The 26,473-nt window shown below is 43.1% G+C and overlaps 1 protein-coding gene across 2 annotated transcripts in view; it reads left to right on the top strand.

The window, feature by feature from the left end:
- The window catches only part of LOC310855781 (extracellular matrix protein 1-like), a 23,940-nt gene extending 477 nt beyond the window's left edge, over window positions 1–23,463 (top strand). The window contains exons 2-11 of one of the 2 annotated variants that reach the window (XM_083760923.1): window positions 1,196–1,246; window positions 1,485–1,541; window positions 2,565–2,630; window positions 5,969–6,022; window positions 9,081–9,355; window positions 14,376–14,596; window positions 15,370–15,667; window positions 18,409–18,647; window positions 19,242–19,329; window positions 20,704–23,463. In XM_083760923.1, the coding sequence (XP_083617049.1) occupies window positions 1,196–1,246; window positions 1,485–1,541; window positions 2,565–2,630; window positions 5,969–6,022; window positions 9,081–9,355; window positions 14,376–14,596; window positions 15,370–15,667; window positions 18,409–18,647; window positions 19,242–19,329; window positions 20,704–20,910 (1,556 nt within the window). In that variant the 3' untranslated portion in view covers window positions 20,911–23,463. The remainder of the gene's footprint in view (window positions 1–1,195; window positions 1,247–1,484; window positions 1,542–2,564; window positions 2,631–5,968; window positions 6,023–9,080; window positions 9,356–14,375; window positions 14,597–15,369; window positions 15,668–18,408; window positions 18,648–19,241; window positions 19,330–20,703) is intronic. The other variant, XM_083760924.1, reaches the window with a different exon arrangement.
- Window positions 23,464–26,473: the final 3,010 nt, after the last annotated feature.

The following is a 26,473-nucleotide window of genomic DNA, read 5'->3' as shown; positions in this document are numbered from 1 at the left end:
AGACTGAATTCGTAGTTCGTACGCTGTTTTAAACTAAACACACTTAAAGTTAAACCCTCATAACCTATAGAGTTGCACCGATCGAATCTCTTCGCCAAAGAAAGTAGCAGATCTGCAAGCTTGTAGATCTGCTACGTTTTGGCCGTTGTTTTGGGACACTTAAAAAGTCGAACCCGTTCGTGCGTTATTGTTGTTATTGTTGTTGTTGTTGTTGTTGTTGTTGTTGTAGCCTAGTTGTCTGCACACAAAGTAAACACACTAATTAAACATGCGCATATTATTCCCCGTCTGCAAATACACACATGAAGCTCATATACGTTTAATTGTAGCCTATCATATTTCTGTCACTGAATCAATATTATTTTGTTTTTAATGCATAGGCTAATGTGTGGGTGGATAAATTAATATAGGCTATACGCACAACAACTTCATTTATGGGAGGGTTTGTTTTGACGCATAGAACTAAGAACTCTTTCACTCGATAAATCATGTGGAATGTTTGTTAACCCCTGGTCCATATATAGCTCTAATGCGCTGCATACGCATTAGAGCTATGGACCAGAGCTAGTTTAATTGGTCTCTGTCTGTCTGTCTGATTATGTGTCTGTCTGATTATGTGTCTGTCTGTCTGTCTGTCTGTCTGATTATGTGTCTGTCTGTCTGCCTGTCTGTCTGTCTGTCTGTCTGTCTGATTATGTGTCTGTCTGATTATGTGTCTGTCTGTCTGTCTGTCTGTCTGTCTGTCTGTCTGTCTGTCTGTCTGTCTGTCTGATTATCTGTCTGTCTGTGATTATGTGTCTGTCTGTCTGTCTGTCTGTCTGTCTGATTATGTGTCTGTCTGTCTGTGATTATGTGTCTGTCTGTCTGTCTGTCTGTCTGTCTGTCTGTCTGTCTGTCTGTCTGTCTGTCTGTCTGTCTGTCTGATTATGTGTCTGTCTGTGATTATGTGTCTGTCTGTCTGTCTGTCTGTCTGTCTGTCTGTCTGATTATGTGTCTGTCTGTGATTATGTGTCTGTCTGTCTGTCTGTCTGTCTGTCTGTCTGTCTGATTATGTGTCTGTCTGATTATGTGTCTGTCTGTCTGTCTGTCTGTCTGTCTGTCTGTCTGTCTGTCTGTCTGTCTGTCTGTCTGTCTGTCTGTCTGTCTGTCTGTCTGTCTGTCTGATTATGTGTCTGTCTGTCTGTCTGTCCGCTAGATGAAGCTGCGATGGGGCAGTTTGAAGTCGACATCGCTCAGCTCATGCAAGGTGTGTGTGTGTGTGTGTGTGTGTGTGTGTGTGTGTGTGTGTGTGTGTGTGTGTGTGTGTGTGTGTGTGTGTGTGTGTGTGTGTGTGTGTGTGTGTGTGTGTGTGTGTGTGTGTGTGTGCGCGTGCATGCGTGCGTGCGTGTGTGTGTGTGTGTGTGTGTGTGTGTGTGTGTGTGCGTAGTTCAGATATACATTACAGTATGCATTTCAATCAGTTTAACACAATGTAAATCTTTCAGAGGAAGATGACATGATGCAGAGAGAGATCTCCCTCACAGAGCTCTTAGAACAGTCAGGTAAGTGTGTGTGTGCTTGTGCGTGTGTGTGTTACTGTACTTGTTAGCTTTAAATGTTCCCAAAATTATAGTAAAAGGTTTAGCCTACAAATTAGGAAGTGTTTTAGTTGTGTTTTAGGATTAGAGGCAGACATTTATAGATTATAGCTTTAGGGGTTAGGCAGGGTTAGATTTAGAAGTATGCCTCATTCATACTCAGATAGATAGATAGATAGATAGATATTCATACTCAGATAGATATAGATAGATAGATAGATAGATAGATAGATAGATAGATAGATAGATAGATAGATAGATTATAGCTTTAGGGGTTAGGCAGGGTTAGATTTAGAAGTATGCCTCATTCATACTCCGTTGCGCGCCGGTGAAAGTATAGCAGACCAACAAGCCCATAAACATGTTGCGGCCTCAAGCCTAATCTCTCCCTTAACCGAATTCTGACCTGGGATCAGATTCTACAAAATGTCTTCTAGTCATGAAAGTTTTCTGAAAAAGCTATGTTTCTATGTCAGTCGATTTTTCTAAAATAACAGACCTACAAGCTCGTAGCGCGCCACTCGGTGGCGCGCTATGAGCTTGTAGATCTGCTATTCTTCAATAGCTAAAGCATAACATAATGCTAACACCAAAATGGGTTCCTTCCCAGAATGGGTTAACCAAATTAAGACCTGAGACCAGATTCTACAAAATGTCTTCTAATCATGAAAGTTTTCTGGAAAAAAAACTATGTTTCTATATCAGTGATTCTCAAACTGTTTACCCCCAAAATCACATGCCACGGACCACCATCTGAATATATGTTGTTCCAGGGACCCTCCCCCAGAAACAAAGATTTGAGTTAAACGTTCACTCTCAATGAATATTATATATTAAACATTTGCGCCACGTTTCTAGGTCTCAATAATTGTGTGTGTGTGTGTGTGTGTGTGTGTGTGTGTGTGTGTGTGTGTGTGTGTGTGTGTGTGTGTGTGTGTGTGTGTGTGTGTGTGTGTGTGTGTGTGTGTGTGTGTGTGTGTCCTCCAGAGATGGAAGAACCTGACCTCATGCAGAGAGAAGTCTCCCTGACAGAGCTCTTCAAACAAGAAGCAGGTACAGTACAGTACAGTACAGTACAGTACAGTACAGTACAGTACAGTACAGTACAGTACAGTACAGTACAGTACAGTACAGTACAGTACAGTACAGTACAGTAGGTGTCTGTTTACTATGGAGAAAGTTCACGTATGATTCATATATACTGTATATCTTCTTCCCAAAAGGACTTTCAAACCAGGAAGGGTATGGCCTGGTCAGCCTGCAATGACATGCATAAGATCTGGTCATCTTTATTGAAAGGTTCAAATAAAAAAATATTTAGGACGACCGTTGAGCCGATTCTTCTCTATGGCTCCGAGACATGGACACTCTCAAAGAAACTAGAGAAACGGCTGGATGGCACCTTTACACCCGCCTTCTAATGAGAGCACAAAATCTCTCTCGGAAGAGACACCCTGATCGACTTAACTCTAATATTACAATTTACAATTTAGGCATTTAGCAGACGCTCTTAATCCAGAGCGACTTACATTTAAGCAAGAACAAAAGCATGGGAATACATCACATAAAAGCATTTATCATGAAACATGCGTAAGCTAAGAAAGTAACAGTGGAATATCTATATAATGAAACTATACATACACTATACATATAAACTATACATATTTACTACTATGCTATACATATGTACTATGGCGTGCTGTGACTATATACAATACAATTATAGTGCTGTCTACATAACATGCTATAAGTCTGTGTCAAATGCTATCTAAGCCAACAGAAATGCTATCTAAGGGGTTAGGGTAAGTGCTATGGGCCATGATGGAGTCTGAAAAGGTGGGTTTTCAGGCTACGGCGGAAGATTAGGAGTGATGCTGCAGTTCTGACTGCAATGGGAAGTGCATTCCACAGTTTTGGAGCCAGAAGGGAGAAGAGTTTGGGACGTGTGGAGCGCTGTCCCGGCGTTTTTAGTGAGGGTACTTCCAGTTTCCCTGCGTTGGCAACCTTCCCCGTGTTTCTTCACTAGTCCGATCTAGAAAAGAACACAGCTTGCTGCTCACTGCTACAGAGCTGACAATGAGGTTATATCTTGGCCCAGGCCGTAGCGTAACGGTCTGGGCACCGGACTGGTAATCCAGTCGCAGTGTGCCGCGGGTTCGACTCCCGGACCCGACACGGCCTTTACCGCATGTCATCCCCCCATCTCTCTCCCGTTTCCTGTCAGCCTACTTTCTATCCCTTAAAAAATCAATAAAGGCGTAAGCCACAAAAAAATTTCTTAAAAAAAAAAAAAAAAAAGAAAAAATTAGGTTATATCTTCCCTTCTCTGGAGTCCTGCCTCAAAGCAGACCAGAGGTAGACAACTGTCGTTCCCCTGATGTCATCGCTATAGGGACACATGCATCAGTATTTAGTAAGCAGGAACTGGGGGTGGCAATGAAGGACGGGGAAGTCCAGGCGTAGCATCGTGAAATCCATGATCTAGCCCGCGGTCGAAAAATGATGATGTCTATGGAGAACTGTCCTCAGTAATGTACCCTGGTATGGTCCTTAAACTACAAGACTGATCCAAGATCTTAAGGCCTATTCATACTCCAGTTTTAGGTGATAATAAAGGGACCACCGAAACGGTGGTTGGCAAAAAACAAGAGAGATGTGTTTGGGTGAGCGGTGAGCCGCTTACCACCGCGGCGTGCCATCATGTTAACACTGTATGCACACCAACCAAACATAAAAGGACTTGTCTGTTTAGTTCTACTGGATCTCTTCTCCACTATAGTCCCCCCCTAACATTTTAGATTTGTCAATGCAATTATCTATACATGTTTTAGTCTCAGTTTTTGTCATCATAGCTTAGTTTTTATTTCGTTTTCCTCCAGTGAAAAAAAAAGGTAGCCGACGAACACTTTTGTTTTAAGACGACGAAATTAACGCTGCAGTCGATACAGTTTAGATATTCCTTTAAACATTATGTTATAATTTAGCTATTGAAAAATAGCAGACCTACAAGCTCGTAGCGCGCCACCGAGTGGCGCGCTACGAGCTTGTAGGTCTGCTATTTTTGAACAATCGTAAAAAATGTGGCACAAATCTTTGAATATATTATTCTTTCAAAGTGAATGTTTTTAACTCAGGTGTAAATGGGTTAAGGCTCATATTTGAGACCTCTGCCAACGTCATAGACTGGGCGTGCTATTATTATTAGGAAGGACATAATGACACATTATGGGGAGCTGTGGACACCTTACTGTAACTACTGTACTGTGGTGGAAGCTGTCATTATTGTTAGTCACGGCTGTGCTGTCCACTTCATGGGAACGTCCACACAGAGCACCATGACACAGTGTCTGTGTCTTGTATGTATGTGTATGTATGTATGTATGTATGTATGTATGAATGAATGAATGAATGATTTTATTTATTTACGTGTCTTGACTGCCTTTTGCAGCCCATCCCTTACGGGATTATTCAGACACAATTTGACAGTACAATATATATTTCCTGCGCCAACACGCTGACACCAACATATTAACCCATTCTGACCTGAGATCAGATTCATACGAGCTTTCCACCGGACACACACTGTGTCTGATTAACCCATTCTGACCTGAGATCAGATTCATACAAGGTTTCCACTGGACACACACTGGTCTGATTAAACAAAAGTAAATATCATACATAACATAATCAAGAGTACGTACTGTCCATTCAAGTAATCCATTTTGTCGAGTTAGAGAGAGAGAGAGAGAGAGAGAGATGTATGTGTCAAACACGCGCGCACACATGCACACGTGAGCGCAGCCGCGCACACACACACACGCACACACACACACACACACACACACACACACACACACTAAGGAAGTGGTTCCCAACGTTTTCATGTCAAGGACCCCTGAAATGATACGGAATATGGAATATGGAAATTGGAAATAATGGACAAAAAAAGAATATTCTTTCTGTCATTTTGTGTCTGGTATTATGTGTAAATAAATAGTGAAATCGTATGGTGGTGAACCTAGCGTCGTGATTCCAATCGTTTCGTGAGCTGAGTGAGTCGTTACATGCATACTTAACGTGTTAACCCATTCTGAACGGGAACCCAATTTGGCGTTAGCATCATGTTATGCTTTAGCTTTTGAAAAATAGCAGACCTACAAGCTCATAGCGCACCACCGAGTGGCGCGCTATGAGCTTGTAGGTCTTGTATTTTTGAGAAATCGAAGAACGACTGACATTTTTAGAATCTGATCTCAGGTCAGAATGGGTTAATCAGACCAGTGTGTGTCCAGTGGAAACCTCGTATTAAACTGATCTCAGGTCAGAATGGGTTAATAAATCATGGTATTATATAAAATATATGATCGTATCATTGCTCTTCTCTCCGTCAGTGAACACGGATCCGGCCCAGGTGGATTTGGTCGCTCGTTTCGCACCAAGAGGACGTGAGTACGATCGATCATCGATTTGACGGATTCTGTTTTCGTGTCACTTTTAACATTGTCTTGTCTTGTGTGTGTGTGTGTTAAAGCTGTCCCCAAACATTCAAGGTTCAAATGTTCGCTCGTTAGGGTTGGCATTCGAATCTTAATTAAGGGGTTTGAACCATTCGTTTCTTTTGTTTTTTTAATAAAAATAAAAAAATATATATTTTTTTATTAACTCGAAAATATATCTCGGCGAGAATGTGATATGACTATGAGCATGTCAAAAAAAGTAAGTTTCTAGTGCATTCCTGTCAGAAGTTATGTCTATCTCCTTGTGCTGTCCCTCTCCAAAATCCCCTGTGCACATTCATTTGGTGATGGCCTGCACTCCCTGCAGCCAATCAGCCAATCAGCAACACACACACACACACACACACACACACACACACACACACACACACACGAGTGGTTTTGTTTGTGAGGGAAAGCGGCTGTGCAGTGCACTCAACTACATACATGTGTCCAGTCCAGCTTGTTTATGTTTGGTTTCCAACTTTCCATCCATTGTGTGTACTGTGTATAATTCGACTGCGTTGCGCGGCGGGCGCGGCCGATCTACAAGCTCACAACGCGTCGTGCTGCGCAGCGTTGTGAGCTTGTAGATCTGCTCTAATTCTGCAGTGCACGCCTGCACGACACTGTGCTGCTCAGGGGGGGAAAACAGGGGGCCCCACGACGGGACGGCCGGGCGTCGCTTAACGGGAGGATGAAAAAGTGACGCCGGTTGGGAGGAGGAAGCGACGCGCGGCCGTCGGAGGCCCCCCTGGGCGGCCCCCGGCCCCAAACCGACCGCAGCAACAGCGATGGAACGGGCTGCAATATTAGACATTTTTCAGGGAGAACTCTCGGGGCCTCTCCCACCATCGCACAATTTGAGAAAAAGGTTCGTTCTCTCTCTCTCTCTCTCGCTGCGCTGTGTTGAGCTGCCCTCGACCGAAAGTGCTATATACTTCTCCAGTACAGCAGTGCAGAACCGAGAGAGTGACACAGCGGGGGAGACGCGCTGTGCGCTCTGATCGAGACGGTTATTTTTTTAATGAATTAGAAACAAATGGTCCGAATGTTCACTCGGAAATTCCTTGCCGAAGTTCGAGTCCTAAAATAAGGGCTAGGGTACAGCCTTAGTGTGTGTGTGTGTGTGTGTGTGTGTGTGTGTGTGTGTGTGTGTGAATGCGACTACTAGCGAATGAGAGTGTGCATGTGTGACTGCAGTGCACGTACGCCACAGCCTGAACGAACTCCATCTGTCTGTCTGATTGACTGATTGATTTTGGTGACATAAAAAGAGCACAGAGCACTTTCCGACCTACAGGCGATCATCACAGAGGATGAACACAAAAGAAAGCCTTTCGGCTTATTTCCATTGCGGTCCTAAATCAACACACAAAAACAACAAACTAAACAACCTGACATGAAATGATTGACATCACAACAACAACAATACATAACTGTACAAAACGGATAGCAATGTGCACTATATGTGTTCCAACATAATACATTTACAGGAGATACATAATATATTTCCACTGTCAGGTCACAACATATTGCGTACTTGTAGATCGCCTAATTCACACATTAATCATGTTACCAAGATTGCCTTTTTTCACCTTAGAAATATTGCACGAATCAGAGCCTATGTGTCTTTGGACGATGCAAAAACGCTAATCCACGCCTTTGTTTTTTCTCGGCTTGATTACTGCAATGCACTTTTTTCAGGACTGCCTAAGAAAACAACTGACAGATTACAACTTGTCCAAAATGCAGCAGCCAGAGTTTTAACTAGAACTAAGATGAGAGAACATATTACTCCAGTTTTAGCTTCACTGCACTGGCTTCCGGTTGTTTTTAGGATTGATTTTAAAATTATTTTACTTGTCTATAAAGCCCTCAATGGTCTCGCACCTTCCTACCTACATGACTGCCTGCCTAAATATGTCCCAAACCGCCCGCTAATGTCTTCCACTGCTGGCCTGCTCGCTTTGCCTAAAAAAATGGCAACTAAAAAATACGGGGAAGCAGCTTTTTGCTTCTACGGGCCATCGGCATGGAACAAGCTCCCTCTGTACCTTCGTCAGGCAGCCTCTGTAGACATTTTTAAAGCTCAGCTCAAGACCCACTTCTACAACATTGCTTTTAAGTGATCTTATATTTTTTGTTATTCATGTCCTCACTGTATTGCATTACTGCTTGTTTTTTAATGTCGTTGCCTTGCTTTTCTTTTATTCTCCATTGTTCTGTAAAGCACTTTGAGCTGCATTTGATGTCATGAAAGGTGCTATACAAATAAAGTTTTATTATTATTATTACTATTGTCTGTACTTATACTTAGATAATATTTGGAATTTATCGACATCTCTTCAGTTTAACTACTTGGAGCCTAATCCCCTCCATAGTTTGCACCGTACTCAAATCTGTTTTCCAACAGTATACATTTGGAGGTCCTTTCCTCTCTAAGCCGTTAGATGTCCTTCATTCTTTGTGATTAGTTTTCCTTGCTTATAGTTTCTAGTTAGTTTCTAATGTGTTATTTTCTGTGCAGCAGCACTCTGTGATGTCTCTTAATATTTATACTATTATTATGGACATCCCTATACTTATCACGTTTCTTTGCTCCTGAAGACAATACCCAGTCTAATATCATGATTTGGATATAATATTGATACTAGGGAATGTCCGGCCGTCACGTTTTATTTTCTCCCGATCCGATTCTGATCATTTTGAAAATGACGTGATTTCGGATCACGTGATCGGATAGGGACAATAACCCATTTTGAGCGGGAACCCCTTTTGGTGTTTTAAACATTATGTTATAATTTAGCTATTGGAAAATAGCAGATCTACAAGCTCATAGCGCGCCACCGAGTGGCGCGCTATGAGCTTGTAGGTCTGCTATTTATTTTTAACCCATTCTGACCTGAGATCAGATTCATGCCAGGTTTCCACTGGACACACACTGGTCTGATTAAGCTCTCTGAACAAACCCTCTGAACCGGCCCCTCCTCCTTCTCCTCCCCAGGTCGCCCGGCCTTCCTGGTCCCTCAGGCTGAGAGGGACCGGTACAAGGTGGCGTTCCCGCCCGCCAGACCCGGCCCCGACAACCTGGCGGCCCTCTGTCTCCACGGCGAGCGGCGCCCGCGCTACGCGCAGCCGGGCTACTTCCCGCCGTCGGGCTACGGACAGCTGCGGCGGCGGGCCGCGGCCGTCAACCGCGCCGAGGCGGCGTTCGCCGACTGCTGCCGCGGCAACCAGACGTGGGGGGAGGGAGTGACGCTGTGCTGCGCCAACCAGGCGGTCAGTTAATTCTTCTTCTTATTGTTTTAACCAGACGTTAGGGGGAGGGGGTGACCCTCTGCTGCGCCAACCAGGCGGTCAGTCACCTCCTCATTCTTCTTCTTATTGTTTTAACCAGACGTTAGGGGGAGGGGGTGACCCTCTGCTGCGCCAACCAGGCGGTCAGTCACCTCCTCATTCTTCTTCTTATTGTTTTAACCAGACGTTAGGGGGAGGGGGTGACCCTCTGCTGCGCCAACCAGGCGGTCAGTCACCTCCTAGTTCTTCTTCTTATTGTTTTTTTTTTTTTTTTTTTAAGATATTTTTTTGCGGCTTACGCCTTTTATTGATTTTTGAAGGGACAGACAGTAGGCTGACAGGAAACGGGAGAGAGATGGGGGGATGACATGCAGTAAAGGCCGTGTCGGGTCCGGGAGTCGAACCCGCGGCACACTGCGACTGGATTACCAGTCCGGTGCCCAGACCGTTACGCTACGGCCTGGGCCCTTCTTATTGTTTTAACCAGACGTTAGGGGGAGGGGGTGACCCTCTGCTGCGCCAACCAGGCGGTCAGTCACCTCCTCATTATTCTTCTTCTTCTTTTTTTCCTTTTTTTATTTTGCTATTTTTTGGGGGGGATTTTCTGCCGGATGTGTGTCTCGAAGAATAATGATTATTGGCAGAATTACACGCCCCGAGAATAGAGCGTCGCAGTCCCGCCCCCCTCGAGAGACCCGGAAAATAAATCGCCGTTCATTTTCCTCATAGACTTTTCAGAAAGTATTTATTTAAAGACGTTTACGCCGCGGACAAAGACAACTCTTTGTCGTGACAAATCATGACAATGAACACAATGTTTTGGGCCAAACAAATAATTAGAAAGTAGAAAAAACGGCAGGTTACAACACCTTTTTTTGTTGTTTTTCTTCTTATAAATAATTTGATCGGCCCCAAAACATTGTGTTCATTGTCATGATTTGTCACGATCCGAGTTGGCTTTGTCCGCGGCGTAACCGTCTTTAAATAAATACTTTAGGAGAAGCCTATGGAGAAAATGAATGGAGAAGCATTTCCTGGGCCACTCGTTGTTCTGAAAGGGGGAGGGACTGCGACGCTCTATAGACGTGCAGACAGACAGACACGTGCTACCTACCCGGCCATGTTTTTAATCTGCTGTCGTTTTTAACGTGAACTGGAAAACAAACGACAGAACCATGCATATGCCCACCCTGGGCAAGACCTAAGCTGAAAAGACTATCAGCGGAAGTTGCGGGATTTTAGCGGAAGTGAAATCGTTGATGCTTTACAAATCAGTTTACATTCTCCGCGAATGAAACAAGTGTTGTGATTGGTCGGGAAAATATCGTATCCGGGGGAAATACATTTGACGGCTGTTCCGGAGGATACAACCGCCGATAGCTTCTCTGCCTTAGGTTGTGACCAGGCTTTTCTTTTCGCAGATAAGTAAGCCTGGGACCGAGGCTAGTATATGCCTATTTAGGTTTCATTCATGGACCTTTTTATTTATCCATGCATGCTGCAGTACTATATCAGGTTAGCAGTCTGCTAGCATGTTGAGTTATGACATGGGGGAAGGGGGGACTCATATGTGTGCGTCTGGGGCTGCACAGATACGTTAGTTGCTCCGACATGCGCTGCCGGTTGCAACTAACCCGCCGTGGCCTCCTGTGAGGTTATAGGTTTAGCATCATGTCATGCTTTAGCTATTTGAAAAATAGCAGATCTACAAGCTCATAGCGCGCCACCGAGTGGCGCGCTATGAGCTTGTAGGTCTGCTATTTTTTAAAAATCGAAGAACGACTGACATAGAAACATTAGCTTTTTCATGAAAACTGTCAGGATGTAGAAGACCTTCGCAGTGGCTGCCCCTTTTCTCTGGAACTCACTCCCAACTCACATCAGAGCTGCCCCCACCCTCGAAATGTTCAAAAGCACACTCAAAACCCACCTTTTCAAACTGGCTTTCCCTACATAACCCCCCCCCCCCACACACACACACACACACACCCTTCTTGTTTGTCCCGATTTTGATTTCTAGTTTTTAACCTTTTAAACCTTTTTTAATAGTTTTCTAATAAATATGTCTGAACTTCTTTCTGTAAAGCGACTTTGGGTACCCAGAAAAGCGCTATATAAATTGTATATATTATTATTATAAGACATTTTTATAATCTGATCTCAGGTCAAAATTAGCTAATGTACGTCAGACCAAACACATGCTAGGGTGAAAAAAACATTGCATGACACGGGGGACTCATTTGACTTCTGCTAGCATGGTGAGTTGTAGGGTGAGACACCGTACTTACAAACCTAATCTCACGGGGAAAGCCACGGGGGAGTTTTAACTGTTGTGCCACGTATAGTCGGAATGCCACTGTTGAGGTTGGAATGCCACTGTGTCCCCTCATGACACGGGGGGGGGGACTCATGTTTGTTGACACCAACATGGAAGCTGAGTGCTGATCTCTGATCAGATAGGATCCAGATTCCAGACACAACATGCAGGCCTTGACGTGATCTAGAGACGCCTGAAACAGCCCCACTTCAGCCTAAAGTCTAAACCTTTCAGGCCTGAGATCAGATTCTAAAAAATGTCTTCTACATCCTGACAGTTTTCTGAAAAAAAGCTATGTTTCTATGTCAGTCGTTCTTCGATTTTTCAAAAATAGCAGACCTACAAGCTCGTAGCGCGCCACTCGGTGGCGCGCTATGAGCTTGTAGATCTGCTATTTTTCAATAGCTAAATTATAACAATGTTTAAAACACCAAAAGGGGTTCCCGACACCAAAATGGGTTAAACCTTTCACCCGGAAAGGTGAAAGGTGAAAGGTGAAAGGGAGTTGAAACTTTGGCAGATTGTTTGCATATTTTCTCGAGATCACATTATCCCTGTTGTGGCGCCACCGACTGCACTGACATGACATGATGTCACGTTAACGTTGATGTTTACATTTTTACTTTTTGTTTTTAAAGCCACTGTACATTTCTGATCCGTTTACTGCACCAAGATTAGGATTCATATATGAGGTCATCCTCCCAAAAGCTCCATTTAGTTCCCCTAACGACGCCTTGAAAGGATCCCTGACTAATACTGTATTATGTATGTATGCATAATTATTATATAGTATTAATTTTAGTTATAGAGGGCACTTATAATGCATTTAAAGGACAACTTTAGTTTTTTTCAACCAAGGTTCATGTTTTAGGTTGTTATTAGAGAAACTAAAAGGTGAGTGTTCACTTTCTTTCATTTGCTGCTTTCTTTCGTTTTGGGGATTTTAGCAGTTTTTGACAGGGGGGGGCGGCGGGGGCATTCGAGCATGGGGCTAAATATGTATTTTTTTTTAGCAAATGTGATGGTGATTTATTTATTTATTATTTACTATAGTCCTAATAAACCCCAGGAAATTACATCTGGCCACAGAAGATCACAGGATCTACTGAATGTGAAGGTAGCCTACTGGGGGAAGGCTTATACTGTGTGTATAGGCTCAATATGTCAGTTTGTCACATTCAATAGATCCTGTGATCTTTTGTGGCCAGATGTAATTTCTTGGGGTTTATTAGGACTATAGTAAATAATAAAATAATAAATCGCTATAATATTTTGTAAAAAAATACATATTTAGCCCAATGCTCGAATGCCCCCGCCCCCCTGTCAAAAACTGCTAAAATCCCCAAAACGAAAGAAAGCAGCAAATGAAAGAAAATGAACACTCACCTTTTAGTTTCTCTAATAACAACCTAAAACATGAAAAAAACTAAAGTTGTCAAACTCAATAAAACTGAATAGTAGGAGAAAACCCTCCAGGGCCTTGAGAAGTGGCATTCTCCAGGAATACTTGTACATTTGTAGGATAAAAACTACATCAACCTTGCAGATTGCAGATATATGCAGATCTATTGCAAATAAACCATTAGACAAACCATTCATACAGAGAGAAAAAAGTACAATATAACAAGAAAAGTCAAAGTCATATATGATTTGTCACACGCGTCACCGCAGTGACATTTGTTCTCCGCATTTCACCCATCTCTCGGAGCGGTGAGCTGCAGCCGTTACGCGCTCGGGAATCATTTGATTAGTAGATTTGACCCCCCCCGATCCAACCCATTGATGCTGAGTGCCAAGCAGGGAGGCATTGGGTCCAACCCTTTGATGCTGAGTGCCAAGCAGGGAGGCATTGGGTCCAACCCTTTGATGCTGAGTGCCAAGCAGGGAGGCATTGGGTCCAACCCATTGATGCTGAGTGCCAAGCAGGGAGGCATTGGGTCCCATTTTTTACAGTCTTTGGTATGACCCGGCCGGGGATCGAACCCCCGACCTCCCAGTTTCAGGGCAGACACTCTAACCACAAGGCCACTGTCTGGTGTGAAAAGAAAACAGCAGAACATAATTATTATCACAATAGTAAACGTCACAAAACGGTATAAACCTCCAGGGGAAAATATCGAATGGACCCATGCAGGTTAATTTGGCAGACCGTATGTGGGATGTATTTGGTGGTTCAGAGAACCTTCTTGAATCGGTGAGAAGACAAACTCTCATAGATGTTAGTAAAATTTCTGGGAGAACCCAAAGCCCAACTTATAGATCTGTACAAGAGGCAGAGGCTTAAGAGAACCTCCTCCCTCCTGGAGGTATCGGATCACCCACTTCGGTCTGAGTTTGAACTGTTGCCCTCAGGTCGTCGGCTGAGGGTGCCCGCCGCCACAAAGACCAATCGGTTCAAACTATCCTTTGTCCCAGCTGCTATTCAACTGCTGAACAGCAAATAGCGCTTTATTCTTGCCCCCTTTGCACATACTGCCCACTAATGCACTTTTTGCTGACTTTGCTACTACTGTTTGTCATGAATTCTCTGTCTCTAGTGGCCTGTTCTTAGTCCTGTATTGAATGTTGTTGTTGTTGTGTGTATTTTTACTATGATCTGGCTGCAAACCAATTTCCTGCAAGGGACAATAAAGCTAACCTTGAACCTTGACCTTGTTGTTGTTGTTGTTGTTGATGTGGTTGCAGTGGGAGGCGACTCTCGTGTCTTTCTGTAAAGAGGAGACATCGGTGAAGGACAAGGTCCACCGCTGCTGCAAGAGGCCTGTCAGCGACCGGCCGGCCTGCTTCCAGAGCGAAGCCCCCAACCCCGACTACCTGCCCGTCCTGGAGGTCCCCAACCCCGTCGACATGCTCCCCACCCCACCGCCCGGCCTGGTCCCCCCCTTCAACCCCGCCTCCTGTAAGAGGTACTGTAAACTTGGCTGAGATCAAAATGCTTAATTCAAACCTTTTATTTATTGTAGAAAGACATTGAGGTTGCCCTTATTTGCAGTGTTGTCGAGATACACCGTAGTGTATTCAGGGATGCCCTGCTTCACACTCGCACAGACACACATACACATGGGTCAATGTTCAAACCGCGGCCGGAGCGCCTGATGGAGGGGAAAGGAACTGGTTGGAAATAACACGTTCCTTTCACACGCTACGTCTAACCAGGGAAATATCCCCCTCCCCCTGTCAGGTGTAAAGAAGTGGCTTGGACTCCTCATGCAGTGAAAGAAAGCATGAGGCCAGTCCGTTGCTCTCCCTAGTTTGGCGGAGGGAGTGTAGAGCCCAGGATTAATATGTATAGTTTATTATGTATAGTGTATGTATAGTTTCATCATATAGATATTCCACTGTTACTCTCTTAGCTTACGCATGTTTCATGATAAATGCTTTTTATGTGATGTATTCCCATGCTTTTTTTTTTCGGCACACTGCGACTGGATTACCAGTCCGGTGCCCAGACCGTTACGCTACGGCCTGGGCCTATTCCCATGCTTTTGTTCTTGCTTAAATGTAAGTCGCTCTGGATTAAGAGCGTCTGCTAAATGCCTAAATTGTAAATTGTAAATTGATTACATTAGATAATTGACACTGGGTGAAAAAATGGGGTTGCAAAATCGTATATCGTATATACATATATATATATAAAACAAAAGAAAAAAAAGACTACAACCATGTAGTTTCTGTCCAGGTCTGAGATGAAGCCCGGCGGCGTCCGAGGGAGGAAGAAGAAGCCCAACAAGAGGCCCCTCCCCCCTCCGCCCGCCGAGAACGTGGACATCAACTTCCCGCCGGGCCGCCCCGCCGCCGCCGACGTCCAGCCGCTGTGCCGCTACCGCAAGCTCCGCCCCCGCTACGACCTCAAGTGCCTGCCGCGCCGCGGCTACGGCTGGCTGGCGCGGCAGGCCAAGACCGTCAACCGCCTGGAGCGCGCCTTCAAGCAGTGCTGCAAGGGGAAGGGACGGCTGCTGGGCTGTGTGGACGACAAGGTAACGATACGGACAGCTGCTGGGCTGTGTGGACGACAAGGTAACGATACGGACAGCTGCTCAGCTGTGTGGACGACAAGGTAACGATACGGGACAGCTGCTCAGCTGTGTGGACGACAAGGTAACGATACGGACAGCTGCTCAGCTGTGTGGACGACAAGGTAACGATACGGACAGCTGCTCAGCTGTGTGGACGACAAGGTAACGATACGGACAGCTGCTCAGCTGTGTGGACGACAAGGTAACGATACGGACAGCTGCTCAGCTGTGTTGGACGACCAGTGGCGTGCACAGACATTTAGAGGGGCAGGTGGTGCTCAAGTGAGAAAAAAAAGGGCACCTTGTTGCAGCGCATTTTGGGGGCGGGAACCCATTTTGGTGCTTTATAGCTAGGGGTGGGTCCCGAAACTCGGGACCAAGTATGTACCGAACCGAACGTGCCTGGGTACCGGGTACCCATTACAATAATTCAATTTCGGTTCTCTCTATCGGTTCTCACAGACACGCGGTCACACGCTATTTATTTCTTTTCTACCCTTTTAATAGAAGCGCAGGGAACAGAGCTGATCTACAAGCCTACACCGCGTTCACGCGTTGCATCAGCGACGCGTTGTGGGCTTGTGGCTTGCAGAGGCGGGTCTCATTTATTTAAAACGATAAGCATTGAAGCAACAACTGTTGCAGCCTTCATGAAAGCAGTGACGCACAAATAATTAGGCTTAATAAAACAAGTCAACTGCCTGACGCAGGCATTACCTCTCAAAAAAAAAAATAGCCTATAATCAAAGCTTCTCTTCCGATTGAAACTCAGATGTGAAAACACCAAAAAAGCATCAGTCCTGGAGCTCCAGGCGCGCTAATTTGCGCCGCGGTCTACGCCGCTCTCAGACCCTTCCGACGAGGCTCTTTCTTGGGGTAGAAAAGTGTGGATGACCGCGGCTCAAATTAGCGCGCCTGGAGCCCAGGAGGTCAGGGGCCTTTTCCCCTGTCCCATGCGTGATTCGCCGCGGATTTTTCGCCGCGGATTTTTCGCCCCACTTGGGCCATCCCATATGTGTTCTTTGTTCTCCTTGCATATTCTAAAATGCAACCACACTTTAGATTTATTTTGTGGCGGCATGAGTGCAGGCTGCTGTGTGTGTGTGTGTGTGTTGACTTCCTTGTTGTTACCACCACGAGTGAGGGGGAGAGGGGAGCCGTTCTCACCTATCGGCTGGAGATGCCCCCCCCCCCATTAGCGATGCTAATTTGTGTGTGTGTGTGTGTGTGTGTGTGTGTGTGTGTGTGTGTGTGTGTGTGTGTGTGTGTGTGTGTGTGTGTGTGTGTGTGTGTGTGTGTGTGTGTGTGTGTGTGTTGCTCTCAGATCTCAGACATGCTTTTATTTGTCATTGTCAGTAGTTAGTAGTAAGATAAGTAGCCTACAACACTATTGCCCTGGGTAAATACTTTTAATTTTAATTTTAATTTTAAATAATCACTATATTATCCACAAATGGCTCAATAAAGGAGAGGATGTTACACTATTCATTGTACATTATATATATACTCAAATTGACATTGAGCTTTTTTGTTAAATAAACATTTGACCTCTTATTTAAGTTATTTTATACCATTTTGGAACCGAAATAGGGAACCGTTAAGAACCGGAATCGATAAGCAGAACCGGAATCGGTACCGGTCTCGAAAAAATCCTAACGATACCCATCCCTATATATAGCTATTGAAAAATAGCAGATCTACAAGCTCGTTGCGCGCCACCGAGTGGCGCGCTACGAGCTTGTATGTCTGCTATTTTTGAAAAATCGAAGAACCACTGACATAGAAACATAGCTTTAGATTGTTGTGGGGGGGCCTGAATAATATAGTAGAAGCGTTTTTTTATCAAGATTTGAAAAGAAAAAAAAACATTTCTTTTTTCTTTTTAAGAGCAAAATTGGCAAAAGGGCAGGGGGTGCTCTAGCACCCCCTAGTGTCTATCTGTGCGCGCCACTGGTGTGGACGACAAGGTAACGATAATGACAGCTGCTGAGCTGTGTGGACAACAAGGTATAACGCTGAGGACACAGACTGGTGATTTGGCCCAACAACAATGACAGGGATAGGATTTGTGAAAAGTCGCAGTGATTTTTTTGTAATTGAATATTTTGCATTGGGTAAAATGTACCCGGGTTTAGTGATGGTGTATCAGAAAGGATATTGTGTGTTCTCTAGTTAATCACACTAATCACAAAGCTGCCTGCTGGGGACAACAAGGTTACGCTGATAGCAACAGTTAATCACACGGACAATGAGAGAAGATGTTTTTCTTAGCAACAGCAAAATGCAGTGTTTATTCTGACCACACATTTTGATTCAGTCATGGTATTTTAGTCTATAGTTTTGGTGGACTAAATATCATTGTATCCTTTTAATAATATTTCTGTCGATTTTAAAGGTATATTCAGTGATTTCACTTAATTCAAATATCACTTATTTTTTTGTTTCGTTGTGATAATCCTCCCTACTATAGAGTGTGCTGGCCATATAAGGAGTTCCTCCCTGTCCCCAGTTAACCCCTGGGGGTCAAAAAACCGTAGGTTTCGTTTTTGGCTCTCTATCCAGATTGGACGAAAGGCTGGGTCCCACAGCCAAAAACAAAACCTAAGGTTTTTTGAGTGAAATCACTGAATATACCTTTAAATGTGCATTTATACTTATTTAAATAAACAATTTTTGTACTTTATTTCCACCACTGTCTGCAGTGGCGTCAGGAGATGGACCGGTTCTGCCAGGAGGACAAGGGGGGGAAGGTGAGCTTCCCGTGCTGCGCGGAGCCCGAGGGCGAGCCGCGCTACGCCTGCTTCCACGCCAGAGCCCCGCGCCCGGGCTATGAGGTCACCGACCTGCTGCCGCCGCCGGCCACCACCGACACCGACACCACCACGCCACTGGAGGTCTCCCTCGCGCACGTCTGTCAGAGCCACAAGGTCGTGAAGAAGAAGTGAGTGATGGGGAAAAACAGTCTGATTGAAAAAGCTGCACTGGGTTTCACCGACGGAGGCGCGCCGTCTAAAGGTGACGCGAGCCACGAGAGCTCGCAGCGCTCACTGCACGGCAACTCCGTTGCCGAGCGTTGAGAAGTCGCCTTCAGCCAACTCGGCGCCGTCTGATTTACGTACCGATAGGGACAGAATCATATAAAACATGTCCAGTCACCTCACCTCCAGTCACCTCCCTCTCTCTCTCTTTCTCTCTCTGCTGGACCGTCTGTCTCTATCATTCACTCCTTTTCTCGCTCTCTGTCTCTCATTCAATTACATTTGGAGCTTTATATTATCGGCATGAGAAACTTGAATTATTGAATAAAAATAGTTATATACATCCATATAGGAGAGGTCAGCTTGGCATAAACTTGAGAAAGTCTCTCTCTCTCTCTCTCTCTCTCTCTCTCTCTCTCTCTCTCTCTGTAACGTTTGAGGACCACTGCTCTATATGATAGCTTAGCGGTGCTGTGTTTTTTAACCTTAATGAAGAATAGGTGAATAATGACGTCAAGCAGAACATAACAGCTGTGTGACTGTTGTTGCCATTGCAGGTTCCCTGTGGGCTTCCCTATCCAGGGCTTAGTAACTCAATGCTGCTCTCTAGCGGCAGACAGCAGGACTGCATGTATTCGTCAGAAGGTGAGTAGAAAAGCATTTATTGATACGTCTTTGTGTCCGACCTGTTTATATACAGTCGTCAGACGGGGGGAGTCATTCAGCTTGTAGATCTGCTATTTTGAGAGCACAAAAAAGGTATTTTTGTTCTACTGAATCTAACATTCATTTTAGCAGTCTAGTTTTTATTTGTTGAAGGAATGTATACTATTTTGGATACGATATATATTTCTATATAGATACTATATTTTAGTCATAGTTTTAGTCACCATATTTCTTTTTATTTTTTTTTCGTCAGTGAAAAACAAACACATTGTGAGCTTGTAGATCAGCTATTCTCAAAAGATTTGTAGACGTTTGAAAACATGAATTGGGACAGTCGGCATAATTAGTACTTTCTACTTGTGGTACTGTACTTCAGTACATTTTGATGCCAATACTTTTGTACATTTACTCGAGTACATTTTGAATCCGGGACAGAGTAGTATTGGTACTTTTACTTAAGTAAAAACAAGTTTTTCCACCACTGCGTAACAGGTCACCGGCCTTGACCAAAGACAAGAATATAACGGTTGATTTGGTCGTCTTGGTTGTCAGCTTTTGGTGGTGTTTATCAGCTTGTTTGTTTTAGAGAGGCGTCTGTAAGTTCAAAACATTATTCTGTCTGCTGGCTTTCTTTCTGTTATCTGTTATTATTAACTTATTTGACATGGGAAATGTCATCTCTTATCTCAATATCTTATCCTAAAGCTACGGCGACATTATAGTTTGACACTAAAATGATACACAAATCAGAATCTAATGTACTCATATGATTATAAAATTAGATCTACAGTATTATAGATAAAGGAATATCCGCACTCTCTCTCGAGTAGTTTCTTATGAACTATGAACTATTTTCGGGCAGCAATGACACACAGCTGCAGTCTATTTAGAGATGATGAGACTTCTTATCATTATTTCTCTTGTGTTCTGTGATTATAGTTTTCATTTCTTTGAGTTTTTCCCACATAGCAATAACTGCAGGGGCTCAAAAAGAAGTACATATATTTTCTTGCGCGTAATCTTTCCTCTCACTTTGGTATATGTTTTTACCCGTTTGTATGAGGGTGTAAGATACTAGGCTCCATTTTCCAACTAGCCAATCTACATTGACACGTTGTGAGCTTGTAGACTGGCCATTTTAAACTATTCAAAAATGTTTTGCAAAATAGTAAAAAAAAAGGTTTAGGGATGAGGGGTTTAGTGAGTTCGAAAATGGAGCCCGTCTCCAGTGATCACGATCATATAAAATTAGACCCAACACCGGTATTAATGCCTTAACGCTGACACTTCTTGCATGTCATTTTCCGATGTGATTTTTGTGTGTTTTTTTGTGTTTTTCCTCGTTTACGACAGCTGGGGAAGATGTCCAGCAACCTGTGCTCGTCCAGAAAGCCGTCGGCGTCCCCCGCGGTGCGGCAGTGCTGTCAGCCCCCCTCCCCCTCCTCCTCCTCCTCCTCCTCGGACCCCGGCCAATGTCTGGCCGACGTCCTGAAGGATGCCGTTACCAAGGCGACCGCCGCCCCGCGCCAGAGGACCAGGATCTGCCCTCTGTCATCCTAAAGCACTCATGGTTCCCCAAACGGTTTCACATCAAGGAAGGACCCCCAAAAATTATACTCATTAGGCTGCGGACCCCCCCCCCCCCCCCCCCCTGACCTGAATTAGGCTACGGGCCCCTATTTAACCCATTCTGACCTGAGATCAGATTCATACGAGGTTTCCGCCGGACACACACACTGGTCTGACGAACCCATTCTGACCTGAGATCAGATTCTAAAAATGTCAGTCGTTCTTCGATTTTTTTTCAAAAATAGCAGACCTACGAGCTTGTAGATCTGCTATTTTTCAATAGCTAAAGCATAACATGATGCCGACACCAAAATGGGTGCCCGGTCAGAATGGGTTAATGTCTATTGGACCCCAATGCATATTGTAAAATCAAAGTTAATTTAACTCTGAGAGTGGGTTCCATTTATACACGCTCTGAGTTACAGACCCATAAGGGTCCATTTGGTTCCTAACTATCGTTTAGCTGGGGACCACCCTGGAACTCCCTCAAGGACCCCTAGGGCTCCCCGGACCCCACTTTGGGAACCACTGTCTTAAAGAGATGGCGGGGGAAATAATTTCCCCTTTTTGTTACTATGATGAATAGATGAAAATAGACGTTCTACAAGATCGCAACGTGTGCTAGTTAGGTTAATTTACTCAAAGACACATCGGACACACGAGATCCGAGTCGTTGTTTTCAGCGTTGGCTCAAAGAAGAAGGTGCCATATTGTTTTCACTTTCTCCTCTTTGCGACCTCTTTGACACATGGTTATAAAATATAATAAAAGCCGCCCGTAATATTTAACCACTTTAAACCCTGGCCTTTATACACAATGTACATGTTAGAGTAAAATGGAGGAACCAGTAAAATCGAGAAACCAGTCAAATCGAGAAACCAGTAAAATCGAGAAACCAGTAAAATCCACCAAACGTTCTTAGCCGAAAAATAGCAGATTTACAAGCTCACAACAGCGTCGCGACAACACAACGCAACTATCACAGCTTAGTAGTATAGGTCGGTGTTGTTCAGCGAACGTTTGCCTATTATTTACGTGCTCAGAATTTCGGATAAGGATTAATTCCGCCTTGATGGAGGTGAAATATTGTCTTACGTTTTTGTACATGTAAACATAACCCGTGAAGGAGAGCCATCTTCACCTTCCAAAGAAATCCCACTTAAGCATCGTTAGAATGCAATGAATGTTGTGTTTATTATTGACGCAAATGAAGTACATTTACTTGTCAAGTAAAGTACTAAAGAAAAGAAAAACCTTTTAGAATCTGTTCTTTACTTGAGTATTTGTATTATTTTTTTGGATACCACTACATTTCAAAGACAAATATTACACTTTTGACTCCACTAGTTTCCTAGGAACTGAAAACCACTTTTTTTTTTTTTTTTCCATTTCTGGAAAATCTGTTTTGGTTTTTTTTGGTTTTTTTTGAAAAGCATTTCCTTTTGAATAGGTACTTATATCTACACAATATACAAAGTAAGATCAATATAATGGTGTGTAAAACGGTACAAGTATTTGCCATGGACACATCTTGTCCGTATCTATACTTCTTACTCAAATACTGTGGGTTGGAATACTTTTGTCCGCCACTGGTTGTTAGGTTATAACTAGGCATGTAACGATTCTCTTAATTCACGATACGGTTCGAATCACGAGACTAGGTTCACCATACGATTTTTCACAAAAATATAAACGCAAAATAATTTTCCAGACAAATATCTTTTTTTTTTTTTTTTTACACAAATCCAGTATTTTCTCTCTTTAAATTGTCTTCCTCTTTTCAATATGTAACAAATGACTGTATTTTCTTTTTTTTCACGCCCCCTCTGCTGTTTGCATCACGATTCAAATTGCGATTTAAATCACTATTTTAATTGTCAGTTTGAACCCAATGTTAATTGATTATTTGCGATATATCGTTACATGCGTAGTTATTACTGTACCTTCAGGGGTGGGAAACTGGCGGCCCGGGGGCCACATGCGATTATAGAATTAATTTCAGCCGTTACAATTCCAAACCCGCTTTAATTACTTTAGTACTTAATGACTAGTATTAAAATGTTATTGTCTTTTTGTGTCCGATGTAGTTATGTTAACAGTTCATAAAGTTACCATAACTATAACTAAATGCATTTGAAATTCAATAAAAGGGTTACTTTTCAGGATTCCAATACAAAAATAGCAAACATTTTCAATTCAAATATAGCAAAGATAGCTGATCTATACAAACTCAAAACGCATCGCAACGGGACACATTTTGAGCTTGTAGATCGGCTATTTTTGCTACGACAGTGTTATGCACTGTGGCCCCTCTGGAGTGAGTGGAAATATCTTGGCCCTCGCCATCGTCAAAGCTGCCCACACCTGTAATCTATACAAGTATAATTGTACCACTAATCGTTTTATAAGCTGCTCCTATCCACTCTGTTCACAGGAAAGATCCCAATAATATGGAACTGCAAGACCAGTTTGAATCTTTTATATGTGTAAGATTACAATTTAAAACGTTTCAAATGAATAAAGCTATATTTTCAAAAACTATCAGCTATATTGTTTGGTGAGCTTTATATATTGTGTGTGTGTGACTGTGTGTGTGTGTGTGTGTGTGTGTGTGTGTGTGTGTGCGTGTGTGTGCGTGTGTGTGTGTGTGTGTGTGTGTGTGTGTGTGTGTGTGTGTGTGTGTGTGTGTGTGTGTGTGTGTGTGTGTGTGTGGATATTGTTGCTTTATGCTTGAATTTCTTTCCAAGGGAAATGACTGCACTAATTCATAAATAGGTCTATTAGTTAAGATGCTAAATGGTATTGGTGCCAACACCATGGAAATATTACACTCACACAAGAAAGCACATGATTTTGAAAAGTCATTAACCTCTTAAACCCTCTTGAGTAGGCTGGACAGAGAGACTGGACTGTACATTTTCCCCCCTTCACACCAAATCTCATGATTTAAAAGGTTCTCCAGATTCAAGTTGAATATGGCTACTGACAAACAAGCTCAAAAACTTTAACTTGAACTGTACCCATTCTGCAAACTGTTAATACAATGTTTGTTCGTTCGATCAATCAATCAATCAATCAATCAGCTTTTTATCATCATTCATCATCATCATCATCATCATCATCATCATTAATGCATTAATGTATTAGTTTTGTCTTGTTTAGAAAGTGTACAGCGTGTAGTTCCGGTGTGGGCCGCTAGATGGTACTGTGTTAAAAGCACAGGGTTGGCAGCGTGTTGTGAATGATGAGAGGCAAGAGCAGCAGTGTTGCCATGTCCGCTTGTTCTAAGCCACCTTGCTTGTTAATTCAGTTGTTGCGGGTTGCGGTTATGATTTAATATTTTATTTTTAACAGTTTGCAGGGAAAAAAAAGTACAGGAAAGCACAGTTTAATAAAAGCTTGAAAATAAGCTTTTTAAACACAAGAAAGCCCATGGCTTAATTGTTTCCATTGTGGATTGTGGTCACTTCATATTTTTTTGATTGATGGTTTGATGTTTTTTTTGGGCTTGATTCTAAAGTCTATAGTTACTTAATTGGGCTTGTTTCTAGTTTCTTATTCGGGCTTCTTTCTAAATTGTAATTGCTTAGTTGGGCTTGAGTAAATTTACTTCATACACCACTGTGAAAAATGGAGTGGGGAGTGCAACAAACAACACACCTGTGTACAGAAGTGCAACAAACCATGTGCAACCCAGATTTAGGCACAAACAATTAAGGGACTACATTATTTCGCCTCCTATGCCATCAAAATGTGGAACGCCCTACCAACAGTCATTAAGACATGCAAATCCATTGACTCCTTCAAAACCGCTCTCAAAGGGCACCTACGAACCCCCCCTCACCACCCACCCCTTTTCCCCCTCACTGTATATGTTTCTTCTCCCTTTTTACCTCCTTTATGATGAATTCCTGTTTTCTCTTTTTTTTTGTGGCTATAGGCCTATAGAAGTGTCTATTTGTACGTCTCTAAATGTTTTGATGAATTGAACAAGGTGGACCCTCTTGTAAGCAAGTGTAATGCTTTATTGGGTCGTCCACTCACAGTTAACAGTCTTTGTATTGAGTTTGTGCTTGAAATGTAGGCTACTGTAATTCTGCAAACTGTTAATACATATTTCAATCAATCAAGCAAGCTTCTTTTGGGCTTGTTTTCATATATATACTATTATGGAAGTCCCTCCAAAAATCACAAAGAAATAAATAAAATCCACAATAAAAATAAAAAAAAAATCCACAATGAAAAAATAAATAAAAAAGCGCAATGATATGAATAAATAGAATACATCATTGATTAATCGGACCGAGATGAATCTCAAATCACTAATAATATGCCTACTAAAAAAAAAAAAAAAAAAAAAAAAAAACGTATTTCTGTCGCAAAGAATCTGTCATGTCTGGCAACCCAGGCAGAGCCAGACAGAACCAAAATGGCGACCGCTGTGGCAACGGCAGCAGCATCCTCAGAGCCCACTACTACAGCAGCCCAGACAGGTACTACACTACACACTGCACACAACACAAACACACAGCTGTGTTACCGCCTAAACACCTGGACAACGGTCACCTGACGGCCGGCCCCAGGTGGGGGTAGGAGGGAGGGGCAAGGGCAATTAGTAAACAACAAGTTGCAGCTGTGGCTAATTAGTTAGCAGCCAGCTATAGCCGTTAGCCTGTCGGTGAAGTTCTCATCAGTGTGGTTATCTGCAATGCAGTTGTCAGTCAGTGGTGTGTGTTTATTCTCTCGGTGTCGTTTGTATACTTTAGTTTAAAAACCTGTGGTTTTAATTTCAACCCTTTTTCATGGTAGCAATTTCGTTATTTATTTGGCATTTTGAGCTACACGGACCACCATTTGTTGAGATTTAAGCCTCTCAGACACCAAACTAAAGAATATTGTTGTTGTTGTCCATAATTCCATGCTGTATTGATGTTGGTGCCATTAGGAGAGAGATAACCGGCAAAACGTTGAACAGAAATAACACTTATTCTACATTCTCTAATTGTCATCATTTTACACTCTCAAGAGTTAAAGGTATATTCAGTGATTTCACTCAAAAAACCTTAGGTTTCGTTTTTGGCTGTGGGACCCAGCCTTTCGTCCAATCAGGATAGAGAGTCAAAAACGAAACCTAAGGTTTTTTGACCCCCAGGGGTTAACTGGGGACAGGGAGGAACTCCTTATATGGCCAGCACACTCTATAGTAGGGAGGATTATCACAACAAAACAAAAAAATAAGTGATATTTGAATTAAGTGAAATCACTGAATATACCTTTAAAGGTATTATGACATGATTTATAACATAATTTTAACAACATTAAAAGTCTTGGCCATGGTCCTTCAAACGTGTCTAAAAAGTTTGAACACTCAACTCCACTCCAGTATTTATTTTTTTCTCGTTTTTGTGTATGTCTAATCTTCATCCTGAAAAGCCATGGAAAAACACATTATTTTAGCCTGTAGATGTCGGTAATTCCCCCTTTCCTGTCAACCCAAGATGCGCTACTTTGACAACTTGGTAGGAAGTCATCGTCAAAAATAAAAGAGTCATCT

The sequence above is a fragment of the Protomyctophum parallelum genome, assembly GCF_964188405.1.
Source record: "Protomyctophum parallelum genome assembly, chromosome: 3".
NCBI classification, from domain to species: domain Eukaryota; kingdom Metazoa; phylum Chordata; class Actinopteri; order Myctophiformes; family Myctophidae; genus Protomyctophum; species Protomyctophum parallelum.
The sequence above is the reverse complement of the archived record's forward strand: the minus strand, read 5'-3'. Positions and strand labels throughout refer to the sequence as shown.